This window comes from Cydia pomonella, chromosome 9 (genome assembly GCF_033807575.1).
Source record: "Cydia pomonella isolate Wapato2018A chromosome 9, ilCydPomo1, whole genome shotgun sequence".
Lineage (NCBI taxonomy): Eukaryota > Metazoa > Arthropoda > Insecta > Lepidoptera > Tortricidae > Cydia > Cydia pomonella.
The window spans coordinates 23768161-23783891 of record NC_084711.1 but is presented as its reverse complement, the minus strand read 5'-3'; the positions used below and the strand labels follow the sequence as shown (position 1 = coordinate 23783891).

Here is a 15731-nt window from a genome sequence, read left to right as displayed (position 1 = left end):
GATTTCTTTTTTCTAATTAACATGGCTGGGTTGCCAGCTTGAAAATAAATTTTGACGTTCGAAATGACGTTTGTAAACAATCGATGCATTAGCGATGCGATCTGTGCTCGGTAATGTCAGTTTTATTAAATTGAATAATGGCGTATCTGACTTCACAGTTTAAAGTCACATGCGTCTTTATATCGACTAAAAGGTTTAATTTTCTGTTGGCTACGTTAATGAAATAATGGATTTCTGTTGCTCCTACGCAAATTTCGACTTTTTTTAACGAATGATGTAGGTATTGTTCAAAATTATTGAGCTTAAAGCCAAATGTTGTATATTGTTTGTATTAACATACCTATTTCTGATATGTTAGAAACCAATCAAAATAATGTTCGAAGAACACTTGAATGGTCGTGTAACTTTCAGTTGTAACTAATAAGACGCATCATCATTTTGTTTCATTACATAACACGATGTTCTCGTAAAATTCTATTGTCTCTCTAATTGCCAGTTGTCTTGCTTCTAAACAAAATGCTTATTAAATGTCTTTGATACAAATCGCTGTAATGACTCTATTTTACGCCTACGACTTTGTTATCCAATTGTTTCTTGGTTATCACATGAAACAATATTATAATCTTGGCATGAATTAACATAAGTTTCGACTCTCGATCATACTTATTGTCATAATCAGTCTTGGAGGATTTAACAACTGGAGACGCCTTTAAGAGTTTACCCCCCTGTCGAAAAGCTCGGCCAATGGTCATATGTATTGTATGGACTGACGTTTATCTGACATGGCTATTTATACGTTACGTAGAAATAGCCATACATTTGACGTGCCCTTCCCTCGCAAAAATCTGTAGACTGTTTTGTACAGAAAATTACAGCCAAGGCGTCTCCAGTTTTTAAATCGTCCAAGTAATCACTAATCAGTGCCTTGTTTTTATGTAATTTTAGTAAATTCCACTTCTCCGAACGTTACCGATAATTACATGCGATACGCAACACATTGCGGCATTTGGTCGATCGATCGAATTTGTTACCAAGTCTGTAGAAGCCTTAAGCTTTAGTTGTGTCAAACACTCGCATGCACGCGAATACGTAATGTGCTCTCTGTCACACATACCGCGGCGGGCGGCGTTCTTTCTCTTTTTAAATTGCTTCGCGTGCAGTGAGTGTTTGCCATAACTATAGTAAAGAAGTAAACAAAACGATCACAATTAACACGTAATCTCACGCGCGGCCGACGGCGACGATCTTCCGTCGTGCCCATAGATAATCGCCTTTTTATTCCCTATTGTCTTTGACACTGTTCGTAGTTTAAATTGTTTATTTATGATTTTACGACCTATAATAGAGGTTAGTTGGAGAAGCAATTGCAACTCTGGCTAATAGACTTCATATTTAAGGGATTCTGAGAAAGAAATAATAAAGATAAAAAAGAATATAAAACAGATCACATGTAGGTATTGTCCCATTTAAGTTATATTAATATAAGTAAACCTTAAAGTATGTTGGAGTACGAAAAAAACAGAAAACGACACAAATTATTCAACTTTAACTACTGAATAATCCTCAAATCGCAATAACGGCTTACGAACAGTACCTTCACAGTTTACTACGAAAATACTTCAAACTGTGTCCATTTATGACGGACGCTCGAGATCTTTAGCGGGGAATGAAGCAAGGGGTCAAAGTGTAATGGTTTTTGTAAGTCCAGATATTTCGGGAACTCTGTTTACATTCCCATGTCACCATCGACACTGATATGCTATCGATTGTTCATTTGACACTACAATCTAAGCTTTATCACCCGTAGATTAAAGTTGATATTGATTCGGTTGTGGACGTGCAGGCGCCGTCACTTGTCAATCATTTACAAGTTTCGAAAACAGATTGTTTATGGGATCTAAAGTAATAAGTTAATTTGTTGTTTACGTTAGATGGTATTTATGGTTCAAAGCGGCTCCCTTTGGTACATTTTGATAGATTATTACCATTTTAGATAATTATATATTCAAACTGCATCAAGTCTGGATTTGCTTCTAAAATAATCAAAAACTTCTGCGTACAACGGAACGCGTGCTAAATTTAAAAATGCGCACAAGTATTCGGAAATTGAAATTTAAAGGTTGGAAATAATGTCAAGTCGTTTATAATGGTGGGTAAATTGTCGCCCGCGGCGGACATGCCAGTGTTGCAATATGAATACATTGAAACGACTAAAATACCTTTTTTATTGACTCAAATTTGCAAACAAGAACATGACATGTTGTTATTTAAAAATAAAAATACCTTTTATCGAGAAGAAGTTTCAAGGATTAATGTTCGTTGTTAATTTAAACATGACAGAACAATATAAATTAGAAATGTCTATTTGTGTTTGTTTATGTTAATTAACATCGTTTTACTTGGAAACAGTTAAAGCAAATTAATTTTAATTTAACTTTAAGTAGCAAATAAAAGTTCCGTCTCCAACTTTATGTTTTTTTAGAGCTAGTGAAATCGTTTGTTTGTAAGGATCGTCAAGTACCACCCACTATAATGGCCCCTCCAAACGTAACCGATAATCACATGCAATTTGCAATACATTGCGGTATTTGGTTGATCGATTACATTCGTTGCTCCTACTTAGCCAGTCTGAAGAAGCCTTAACCGACAGTTCCTAAACATGACAGTTAATAGTGTTGCCAGTGCTTCATCAAAAATGGCAGTAACGTTTCTAAATAATCATGAATTTGATTGTTATCGCATAATAAGGTACTAAATAGTATCTAATTACGTAGTTATAGGACTCCCACGCCGCTGCATCGGCGCCTACGCAGGACCTTCATCGAGCCTTGACAGACAATGTTGCCTCTTGTCAAATGTAGATATTCCTTATTAGGTAATCAAGTACGTGATTAACACTTTAAAGTAATAAAATAATTGTGTCAACTAGTATAAAGCAAAGTATGACCACATCAAGTTAGCATTTAAATTTAATGACATTCCTCAACTACCCAAAAACTGAACAGATTTGGCAGTTTATAACTTGTAAGACATGATACAATTATTACCCTAAAAAGCTTAAGCAATGGGGGTTTTATTTCAATTTACTATTTAGTATTAGAGTAATAAGAGGGACTGGGTGGGAAAGCTAGTATAAAATAAGGAGCGGACGAAAATAGATCCAAAGGAAATCCTAATTCACAATTACCTAAGATTAAAATACCTATCTAAAGTAAAAACTATAATCTTCTTCCTAGTTTCTTGGACATTTCTAACAAAGTTAATACTGAATAAGCGGAGAACATAACTTACATAACAGAAAACAACAGCCATATAATATTTGTTTTCGATGTTTTATTTCCAAGTAACGGTTTTACCAGTATATGTTTAAACAATCGTTGATTAGGACTCGTTGCCTACGCCTGTCTCCGTGGGCGGGAGGTTACTATTTCTCTGATTGCGTTTCGTAAATGCAGCACTAATCATTTGCATTCATGGCGTCGATATTTGATTGATTATGGCTGCCCACGCGCAGATCTGGGCTGTTTGGTCCTTCCAACCGGATTTTCGGAGACTTTCCGATCTTTTAAATTATTTCCGTGTTCCATTGCTGCGGTTACCCTAAAGCAGGCCAGTGAATATATTTTATACGTGTAACTCTTACGTTCATTTCACGGGTTTTCAATTCAACAAACATGCATGCAACAAAGGGGCCATACTACATATTACATATGGAAATGGCTGTTTGTCCCCTGGCTGACGGGACAAAATTGTTGTTACAAGACATAGTTGATCCACCCAGGTAACATGGCATCTTTGAGCGAAAATAGACTAAGAATTTGATTTCCAGCACAAAATCCCTACCATTTTGATCAAAATAAACCAGTAGCAACAACTCCAACTGAATTATGTTTTACAAATGTCATCGTTACATCCTTGTTTTCATCCTCTATCCCTTTCCGAGACTAATGACACGAAAGGGCCACAAGTTAAGCGCATTATGTTGGAGCTTGTGATGTTCCCGTCTTGTCTTCTTCACCATACAACGAGTTCTATAATTGAGCGATGCGGGAGAGTTCAACATCGCACTCTATCTTTTTAGAATACGACACAAATAACATTCTATATTTGAAAATTTATACACAAACTCTGTAAGCAGCATTTTCCTTGAAACTTTCACAGAAGTCTCGCCTTTATAAGTTCGTAACAAGATTTATAATAGTTTGCAAAGTAAGCAGGATCAGGTGCGTGGCTTACTTTGTAGAACATGCGTCTTAAGGTGGTATGGTTATGCGGCAGTCCTGCCGATGACCACATGCATCAATGTTTGTAAATAGAACCCGCGTATGATGAGACTATTTCGATCGCTTCTCGCACCGGGTACTATTATGCCCATCGGTTGCTCGTCTTAGAGGTTTCATTACGAACGTGAACAAAGCCGTTAATGTAACGAGAAGTGCAGGTAGTTGTCGTTAGGTGATGGATGGGGGCGCGAGGCAGGCGTTTGGCCGGTGACACCGAACGCTTAGTGGGGATGCTTCGGATGCTAACAGATCTGTTGTTGGGTTGTTTACAAACAACTTTTGTTTATTATTTACTAGATCCGTAATAGATGGAGATTGTCATAGATGCCTTGATAAATATGGTATGTCTGTCTTTTGACCATAAATATCTCCATGAAAATGTATTTTGCAAATAGACCATGAAAAAAAAGTAGGTAACATTGAAGAATTTTTTTTCGTTCGCCGCTGATCATTGATTCAATTAAATAGAGGTGAAACAATGCGTAAAGTTCTTTAGGGTGAGTGAATATTAAAACGTTGCGCTTTGGTGCTTCAAAGAATTAGCTAAGTTATGTGAAGAAACCGAGTTCAAAGGCTCGAACGAGTTTATTTGCCCATTCCATTACCCAGCTGGTTTGGGAAGTGAAAAATCACGCTTATCTCTATACAAACAGGCAGCGGTGGTCTCCGACCAGATGTTCGTTGCACCCATAAAGATAAAACGTACACGTGCATTCATTTTGTACCAGCGTTCCGAAGTGAACGCGCGTTGAAAATATTACGCGCGAAAAACAAATTAAAGCCGCCATTTCGATGTGTTCCATATTCGAACGCGCGGTGCGTACGAGCGTTCGTTTTATATTCTCTTTTTGAGATGAGTTTATTTATAATCGGGTTGTCCTATTTAATCCATTATGCCAGCGCTCAGTCTTAGCGTGAACGTTCGCTACGCGTGTTTTCTGATCCTCATTCAACATGTTTAAACTACTAGTTTCTAAAATTAAAAAAGTGACTAATATGTCAAAAGTGAGTTTGTTAATGACAGTTTTTGTGCGTTTGTCAGCAACATTTGTTAATGATTTGTTTGTTTTGTTCCAGATATACCCGGATCCGGAGTCGGAGAAGGCTATTATGGGGTCCGTGGTGTATTGCATCCACCATAAGGAAGGATGCCAGTGGTCCGACGAGCTTCGTAAACTCAAGGTGAGTTTTAGAAGATGTGTTTAATACCTAGTGACTTATACTAGTAAAGTATCATCATCAACTTAATGATTCACACTTGGTATAATTATGTATGTATTAATTTATGTATGTTTATTTGTATTAAGTATATATGTAAGTTTATCAATATATAGTTTATGTATGTATGTATGTATGTATGTATATACTTTATTGTACATAGAAATAAAAACACGAAAAACACAGTTACAGAGTAAATTAAATACAACAAAGGCGAACTTATCCCTGTATATTCATATATAGTCTCGGTTACAAATTCATTTACTTTGAAAGACACTGCACCTACTTAATCTTTCTGGTTTAACCTATTGGTTGACTGGTAGAGAATGCCTTAAGGCATTTGTATCATGTATTGTGCAATAAAGATTAAATAAATTAGCCTAGAAGGTAGGTTCGGGAACCAGCAGTGAAGCTATTTAAACTTAGGTTAATTCTGGACAAATATCCTTACTGCGCTGTTCGCTTTTTAAATCTAGAAGTCTAGAGGTATTGTTTACTGCTGTAAAAGCGACGGTGATAGAGATAATACTGGGTCGGGTCATTTCAACGCAAGAGTAACGCGAGTCACAATTTTATTGTGTGTTCCTTTTATTCGTTAACTACTTTTTATTTTATAGTGACACTTTAAGCTGTATGAAATCGTGACTTGCGTTAAATTTTTTGTGGAATTGTATATTAGTTTCACTTTTTGACAGGTTGGTTCCATTGAACTAGGTTTCTAGGTTTTGTTATTGTGATAGTGAACACTGAGAAGTATTTAGTGCGACAATAGTGATAGTGCAAGTAGATCACGACATCGCGAGCAATCTCAATATATCGATAGGTACGTCACACGGCACACTTATCTCGCGTTATTGTTAAGTTACTTTTTATCGTGTTTACTTTACATGTTTATGTTAATTTGGATAATGGACGGCGTGTTAATGACTTTGGCTTTAAACAAAAGTTACGACATAAATTGTTAGGTAATTTCGGTAGTCTCGGTATTCTGTGATAAATGCATGGGAAAAGCTTTCTGAGTTGACTTTTACTATTTATTGGTGTAACCGAGATTGGACCTATTTTATCTAAGAGTGAAACACTTGAATTCCATTCAATAAATGCAATGAATACGCTCTCCCAAAATCACAATTCAAATTTTATATTTTATTCTCTTCTGGTTGTTCGGGGTCTCTCAAGGAACAATTCTAGCGCTCATTTCATACTTGACTGTTGTTCACACCTTGCTATAATAGGTCCTAGAGGAGGTGCTTTATACCAAAAATATCAGATAAGACACGGTATCGCAGCATTCCAACACAAATCAGTTTGACGGCCAATTACGTTAACGCGGCGTAGAAGTATTTGTGGAGGAACATGTCCAATATTTACGGATTCAAATTCCAATCCTGCCTTTTATTGACCGTGTCTTAGCAGCCGTGTCATGGTCTCGAATTTATAATACTCACTTCGGTCCAGCGCTAAAACTGGAACTAATAACGATAATCAACGTGAAACAATATGATAATTTTGAAACTATTTAATACCTCATGTTCTGAAGAGCAAGGTAGAAAATCGGATTAATTGTTAATTGGTTACAATACGAGTTTTTCAGGATTATTCCTCGACATGGCTTCATTTAAGTAAGATATACACGAGGCACTAGCGATAGAAAGATCCTTTCAAAATACATAAGAAAGTTTTTCCGAACTACTTTTGTGTTTCTTATCAAACTTGAGTCTGTGATAGTAACAAACTGGAGAAACTATTTCAAATGAGCCCAACGCAGGAACGAGTGAAGTATCTCCAAAGTTTTACGCAAATTATACGCTTTCTTCAAGTGCATATCAGAACAGGAAACAACAAAACATTCTCCTAGACTGTAAACAGGTAGAAGTACCTATACAGGTGCCCAATTATAATGACAAGTAACACAGCTTATTTTTAAGCATTAATGGTGTAATATTTTTCATTTATTTTGTACCTTTACGAGAATCCTAAAACAATTTTGAGACGATCTTAAAAGCAACCTTGTCATGTTCCAGGCGCACCTGAACACATGCAAGCATGACGCAGTGCTCTGCGCGGCGCAGTGCGGTGCCATGATACCGCGGGTGTTGATGCAGGACCATCTCCGATACACCTGTCCTCGCAGACGAGCTAACTGCGATCATTGCGGGAAGGAGTTTTCAGGGAGCGCTCTTGAGGTAAGAAGGTTTTATCTTCTTATATTAAAGCCAGATCGATCTTGTGCGAATTTTTGGTCGCCATTCTTCTTCAGCCTTTCCGGGGATAAACCCCATTAAGCACTCCTGTTGAAGAGCAGTTCCTCGGCAAGCACATGGTGTCGTAAATTTTTTAGTATATGGGAGCAGTAGATGAAGATAATCCAAGCGTTTTGTTCCACTGTCTATTTTTAACACTAGATGGACACCAAAGCAATACTCTGGGTTCATTAAACTTTCGGTAGCTTTAAGTCTTATTCTTTATCTGACAAAGACCAGTAGTGCCTTCTACTCATTTTAGATATAATTATTTTGCAAACTACCTAGATAAACTACGTCTACTTGTGTGACGTGTGAAAATCCCTTCCTAAAATCTACAATCTTTTTTGTCTACAACTTGAATTAGTTGTTAAATTAACTGTAATGTTTAACACATCTTTCTGTCTCATTCCAGGAGCACCAAGGCAACTGCGGCCACGAGCCGGTGTACTGCGAGAACAAGTGCGGCGCCAAAGTGCAGCGCAGACACACGCAGCAGCACATTCAGCAGCATTGCAGTAAACGGCTCGTGCCTTGCAGACACTGTGGACAGCGATACACACAGGTAAAGAACCTAAATATACAAAGCGCAGCTGTGCGTGTCGACAGCAGCACTGCAGCAAGCGGCCCGTGCCGTGATTTTGAATTAACTTATCCAATTGCTGGGGCGACTTCTTCTTCCTGACTATCCCATCGTCATCCATATTAAACATGCAAATTACGCAAGAAATTTCAGTGTACGCTGCTTAAATCCCTTGAATGCACGATGCAACGCTTCTGACGGTCGCTCGCTGCTGAGGCTGTATTTTCACATAATCATCTCGATTTTCCTGCTTTCTGAGACCTGTATTTTAAAAGAGGTAGAAAACTTGTTCACTAAACACCTTTTTACTTTTTAGGACACAGTATCAGCTCACGGCGCAACCTGCGCGCGGGCGCCGGTGCCGTGTCCACAGTGCTCGGCGGAGGCCACGAGGGATGAACTGGAGACGCATTTGAGGGATCATTGTTCGGCCGCCGGCGCTTGCACGTTTAAAGACGCCGGCTGTCGGTTTAAGGTGAGTTTATTTTTGATCTAGCGCGAGCTATGCTTAAGAAATGAGTAGTTTCGTTCATTGTTTAAAGAGAGAAATGCGTGACGAGTTGAGAATTCATCTAAGGAATTATTGGTCAGCATTTCTCGTATAGTATACCCACGCTTGTGGGATTTCTTATTCTAACAAATCGGTGCCGCGACCAGGATTTGCATAATACAAATATGTACTTAGATAGTTTAAGGAGGAGAGTATGTTTTACGAGTTCACAGTTGTCACATATTTTAGTGGACATTGTGACATCACTACCATTAGTATCGCACAGTTATTACTTGTAGTATTATTGTTTTAAAGTGCATAAAATTTTTTACAGTACATATGGGGCTACTTTATAGCACTAGTGCGAGAAGTAGCATATTACGTTACTGTGTCGAACATTTAAAGGGCCATATGTACTGTAAAACGTTGTACGATACATGTGCGAATAGGTAATTCGCAACTCGTGTCGATTTAAAACACTTCCTTCGGTCGTGTTTGTAACGTAATGTACTAATTTGCATCGTGCCGTGCAAACTTATAGGTGATTTGTGGTCGTCAATCTCTATAACGAGGATAAGTTTGTTTCCGAGCCTATTAACAAAGAAGCATCGCGTGCAGGGCTCGCGGGCGGCGCTGGAGCGGCACTTGGAGCAGGCGTGCGCGGCGCACCTGGCGCTGGTGTCGGCGCTGGCGGCGCGGCAGGCGCGCGCGCTGGCCGCGCTGCGCGGCGCCGTGGCGCGGCTGGCCGGCGGCTGCTCCGGCGCGCTCGTGTGGCGCGTGGCCGGCTGGGCCAACAAGATGCAGGACGCGCGGTGCAAGGACGGCGTGGAGCTCGTGTCGCCCGCCTTCTACACCTCCCAGTACGGCTACAAGTTGCAGGTCAGTTGTACACTAATGTCCCTCGAATGACATCTTTCGGGCGGCTCTTTGAGCCCTCGGCGCGGCGCGGCAAACCCGGGCGACCGATGTTTTTCTATGCGCCCCGTGTAAACGTCCGTCGAGATACGTCACCTTAATGTTGGGCGTCTCTCGTATCGTTATGGAATCCCCTCGATTCGATTAGTAGATCGCGCTCGACTTTAAACTCGTGAGATTTTTTTTCCGTAATACTTAAACATTTCTGCTGGTATTACTGATACGCTTTATTAATTTTGGGTATCTACTTACTAATAAATAATTCTCATTTCACATTAATCCATCGTTACAACTTGCTATGACACCCCCGAGCTCTTTGTTTACCGACACGCTCCCTGAGTCACTGTTGCCCCGACAAAATAAACCGCTTACTCACTGATCTTTATTTAACCCGACTATCAAACAACGACGACACACTCTTGTAACAAAATTATATAATATAATCGTTTGCTCATAAATCCTATTACGATATATTTTTATCTTGTCATGAAATATTATATTATCATGCTAAACTTTCATGACAATTCTCTAAAATACAAGCTAAAAACATTCATAAAATAATTAAAATAATCTCTCTTGAACAGTAAGTTATAGTTCGCGTAACTTTTTGCGTAGAGAGTTTTTCGTTGGTAGCGTTTCAGGCCGCATTCTTTTCTATGATGGAAATATCTTGGATAGTTAGTGCTTTTGGGCATTTTCCGCAAGTCGACAACCATTGTGCGTGAAACGAGGACTATTCTAACGACCCCCTCCTTCACGAAGCCTAGCTATGTTTTCAGGTTGCTAACTTGTAACTGCCTCTTTTAGTGTGCACGGAGTCCCTAGCTATTTGCTCCTGTATACTTCTACCTGTTTGAAGTCTGAATGTGTTTCGTTGGTTTCTTTCTGGTTATTTCTAACGTTGCAGTCGGAGTAGTTCTCATGCAGTCGTAGCCAGACATGCTAGTTTTTGTGTTTCGTTTAGTTTGTCTATTACCGTGGTTAGCTGGGTGCGGGGCCACCATACAACCGCGCCGTAGCTGATCATTGGCATTATTATCATTTTGTGTAGCCACAGTATGATGTGAGGAACATGTCCCCACCTTTTGCATCCTCCGGCATTGCCAAAAGGCTACTGTTGCTTGTTAAGTTTATTGTCCAGGTGTTTGTTCCAGTTCAGTTTATCATCCAGGATTATGCCTAGGTATTTTACATCCTTTGAAAGTATCAGAATCAAACTTTATTGATAAAATAGAATTATTTTCATTTATCAGTCAAAAAGGATTGGTATTTCTTATCCAGATTTCGTTTGTGTGTGAAGAGAACTGTGTCGGTTTTTTTTGGGTTTGCCGACAGATCATTCTCCTGTACACCATTTCTCTACTATTTTCAGTGCTGTGAGTTCGCTCGCATAGATCGCATAGTATGCTTATTACTAGGCCGCTGATTAGTATTACTAAGTCATCTGCGTACCCTATAGTCATAGTGTTTATTGTTTAGTTTTGTTATCAAATCGTTGACACCAGGTTCCGAAGCAATGGTGAGAGTACTCCTCCCTGGGGACATCTTCTCATAACTAGTGCCTGTTGACTTAGATTTTCGGATAGCATATTCATTATTCATTCGGTTATGAGCGTATTGGTTCCATGACTTTGTAATGCTTGCCGAATGCTGCTAAAGTTGGTCTTGTCAAAGGCTCCCTCTATGTCGATGAAGGTGCCTAGACAGGAATTCTTCCTTGCTAGCGCATTCTCTATGTTTCTTACTATAGCATGTAGAGCGGAGGCAGTTGATTTTCATTAACTGTAGGCGTATTGAATTGGATGGATTTTTATGTTTTTTAAGGCCACGTTCTTCAGTTCTCTATCACATAGCCTTTCTAGTGTTTGTAGCATGAAGGATGTAATGCTGATTGGTCTGAAAGATTTAGTATCCTAATAATCCGTTTTGCCTGGTTTTGGTTGGAAAATCACTTTCAATTTTTTTTTTATACTACGTCGATGGCAAACAAGCATACGGCCCGCCTGATGGTAAGCAGCCTCCGTAGCTTATGTACGCCTGCCCTATTCCCTCCATTTCTATAGTATATTAGATACATGTTTAGACACAGTCGATTAGATAGATGTTTCATTAATGTTTAATGTATGTCCACCCCATTTTAGTAGGGTTGGGTAGATTCCGTCTGTCCCCGGCGATTTAAAACTGTCAAAACTATTTACCGCCCATGTCGTTTTGTTATGTTCTTTTATGCATTCTGCTGTTCTCCATTCGCTTTTTGTTGGATTATAGTTCACTGTATTCTATTCTGGGTCTTGCTCAATTACTGCTTTGCAAGTGGGCCTTTTTGTCTCAGCTGGGCTGCTGGTGGTGCTATTATCTTGTCTCCTCAGGGTACCCAGTAGTTGTCTTGGTTGGTCTGCAAGGATTTTCCTTGTTCTGTTTGCCTCAGTTACGGTAGATATTCGCGTGATTTTCTGTATCTTAGTCTTTTCTTATAGTCTGTTTTAGCTGGTTTGTACCTGTCCCAGTCCTCTTCAGCTCTTGTGTTCATTGCTCTGTAAAGTAACCTTCTCATTTCTGTTCTCATTCGGTACAAATCCGGTCCCTATCCTTACCAGCTATTGTTGTTGTTACTGCTTTTTTCTCTAGCTGATGGGGTGAATAGTGGACATGTGTTTTCGTAGCTATCAATTATGTTTTTAAGAAGTAAGTTTACCTGTTCCTCCATTTCCTTTGTATTCCTAGGCATCTGTGTGTGTATGTCATTGTGTGGTTTACCTTCCGGAAGAAGAGTTGGGTATAATTATTAATTCATTAATTTTAATCAAGAATTATCTGTTTTATGCCATAGGCCTCTTTGTCTCCAACAATCTGACATGAAACAACCATTCCTAACCGAACTTCTTCTTTCCAGGCATCTCTCTTCCTAAACGGCAACGGTGCGGGCGAATCCACCCACATGTCGGTCTACATCAAGATCCTCCCTGGAGAGTACGACGCCCTGCTCCGCTGGCCTTTCGCTCACACCGTCTCTTTCACTCTCTTCGACCAGAGCGCCTCGCCAGACAGAGCCTGCAACATCGTAGAATCCTTCGTACCAGATCCTACGTGGAAAAACTTCCAAAGACCATCGAAAGAGCCGGATGCGCTTGGATTTGGGTTCCCGAGGTTCGTGTCGCATGAGATGTTGAAGAAGAGGAGTTTTGTGAAGGATGACGTCATGTTTTTGAGGGTTAAGGTGGATCCGAGCAAAATTGTCGCCGTTTAGGTTAAGAGAAATAATCAGATCTGTCAATAATTTTGACCATACCAGTAATTTGATAGTTTTGAGAACAAATTTTGTTTCAAATCATGGTTTTGCTATTTTGAACTAATTAGTTTTTTTTTTATCAGTTTAATCTTTTTTGGTTCTTTTAGTACGATATCTGACATTATAATAATTGAAAATTAAAGACATGCTGGCGAATACCGCACAAAATTAAATTAGTCATCGTTATTTAGTATTAAAATATTTAAAAGTCATAGATTTAATGTAAATATTATATAAGTTTATATTATAATTAGGTTATTTATGTGAATATTTGTAAATATTGTAGGGTAGGAGCACATTTGATGCATTGTTATCCTTTCACTAAAGATCTCTTGAATTTTATTGCCGGCAGACGGACGTAACGAACTGAGCTGTTTCAAAGAAAATTGAACCTTGTTTATATAAGCAATTAGTGTATATCGCTTTGAGAAATTAATGCAATTAGGATGTTAAAAGTGCCATAAGAAAGGACACACGTTTTTATAGGACACTGCAAAAATGGTGTGTTGTCAAATAAGCTACGTTCAGGCGTTTTTGTCAGCCTTGAAACTAATATTAAAGGCTTTTTGAAAAACGCCAACGACCCCTGACCCACAGATTAAAAATAATTGTCTTTGAAATGAGTCAAGTTCCGTTACCTCGGCAGATCTTTGTACATAGAATTCTGTTTTAACAAAAAATAATTTATCCATAAAAGTTGAGAAATTTATTGTAAATACAACACTATCGAAAAACAAAAAATGTAAATATATGTTTTTTTTCTACTTTTAAAAAAAGTCTCATTATCTGTGTGTTATAAGGCTGGAGATAGACCAAAGTGATGACTTTGCCAGGGAAGAAAAAAATGCGCCAAAGATTTATGTTTGTCGGTTAAAAGATAGCTTAAATTGTAGTTATTTTGGCGTTTTCTTCAAAAATATCGTTTATTACAAGAATTGATAGTTGGCAAACACAAATTGAAGGCGCTTCATACATTTCTTACAGCAAAGTCCATCAACATGTAACAGCAAAATGCTGTAGTTATATGTATAGGTATATTTAGGCATTTATCATTGATTCCTTTATCAAAATCATTTAAACACAGAAATGTTAATTTGAAAAATGTTTGAGCGTTCATGATTGATGATCATTATTTTTGTATATAATTTTCTAATAATTGGTATTTCTCTATGATTGGTGTGTTTCTTTTCAAAATTGTTAAATTGTCAGATCTCTTGTAAGCTCGCTTTAAACTAATCTCAACGGTAATTATACATTCCAATTAAAACATATAATAAGTAAAACGGTTACAATTTCCTTTTTCTCAAATCCCTACATATTTTTATTTTTGTTTTACTGATTGGCTAACCTATTTTTGTTTGGCAATTAGTTAAAATCTTACATTCTTAAACCAGATAAAGCAGTGTGTATGTAACTGTACATAATTAGACATTAAAACTCGTGCGATCATATTATGAAACTCACTTTGTTCGTTTCATAAACCCACACTCGTATTTCAATTCCTTTCATTATGTGGCAGTCACATAAACTATTAGGTATAAAGCCCACCATTACTTAAAGTTTTAGTTCTGTATTGTTTTTTTAACGCTAAAAATTTCAAGTAGGTATAGTAATGCTACATCATAAACAATAGCAATTGACTATTGCTAGGAAGGCCGTTTTTTGCATTAAGGTGTAACTAAATCTAAAGCGCTTTGCAAAACAATTTTTTTTAAGAGCCTATAAAGTGTCCCACTGCTGGGCAAAGGCCTCCCCGCTAGACTTCCAATCTTCCCGATGAACTGTAGCATCCGTTCAGTTGTTGATAAATGCGTCCAGGTCGTCCCGCCATCTCCTCTCAGGCCGGCGTTAACGTTGTGGCGCCCACTCCGTGGCTAGTCTAGCCCACCTCTGTGGGTGCATACGTCGTACATGGCCTGCCCAGTCCCACTTTAGCCTGGCAGTTTTGACCCCAACGTCGACGATGCCTGTTTTGGGAAAACAAATACTTATCTAAAACTATCCTAATTATATATCATAACTGGTATGGTTTTATAGAATGGTTCCCTAGAAAGTAGATTCAAATTCTAAATACCTAAGGTTTGTTTTTGAACTAAGTTTCTTTCCATTTTTTTTATTTCATTCCTCATTTCGCAATATACTAGTATAATGTATTAGCTAACGAACATAAGACTAACAAAGTAGTTAAGTTAGGGTAGCTAAATTAAGTCTACGCTTAGCAATAAGGACTGTACATGACTTTGGATTAAGATAAAAATATATTATTTTTTTCTTAAAATATTTTTGGTTTTTATTACCTTTCCTACAGGAGTCAACAATTTAGATACCGAAAACACAGATAGGACAAACTACCCAACGATTAACCCTTTAAAACACTGTAACTTTCCTCTATTTATTTTTGTAAATAATAGTACATTGTGCACCGAGGGGGGGGTAAGTGAATTATTGGATACGAGGGTAGTTATATTCTTACCCCGGAGTTACACACAATGTTTTTCATCACACTTGCGAAGAAAAAACTAAATTTTAAGCGAAATAATTCTTAAATACCTACGGTGACATATCAAACATTCGTCCGCCATTTTGTAATTTCTTGACAGGTTAGCCATCGAAGCTATTGCGTGATGCCACTTGGTTTGTATGAATAAGTGACATAATAAAAAAAATAAAAAAGCCATAACTCCCGTGGGAACAATATAGGCCTTTGTTC

The 15731-nt window shown here is 38.2% G+C and overlaps 1 protein-coding gene across 4 annotated transcripts in view; it reads left to right on the top strand.

Moving 5' to 3' along the window:
* LOC133520962 (TNF receptor-associated factor 4) overlaps window positions 1-15301 on the top strand; it is a 128118-nt gene extending 112817 nt beyond the window's left edge. For 2 of the 4 annotated variants that reach the window (XM_061855682.1, XM_061855681.1), the window contains 6 exons: window positions 5361-5465; window positions 7526-7687; window positions 8160-8309; window positions 8644-8802; window positions 9436-9696; window positions 12626-15301. In XM_061855682.1, the coding sequence (XP_061711666.1) occupies window positions 5361-5465; window positions 7526-7687; window positions 8160-8309; window positions 8644-8802; window positions 9436-9696; window positions 12626-12979 (1191 nt within the window). In that variant the 3' untranslated portion in view covers window positions 12980-15301. Of the gene's footprint in view, window positions 1-4308; window positions 5100-5162; window positions 5289-5360; window positions 5466-7525; window positions 7688-8159; window positions 8310-8643; window positions 8803-9435; window positions 9697-12625 lie in introns of those variants that run through there. The other 2 variants (XM_061855684.1, XM_061855683.1) reach the window with 2 other exon arrangements.
* The last annotated feature ends 430 nt before the right edge of the window (window positions 15302-15731 follow it).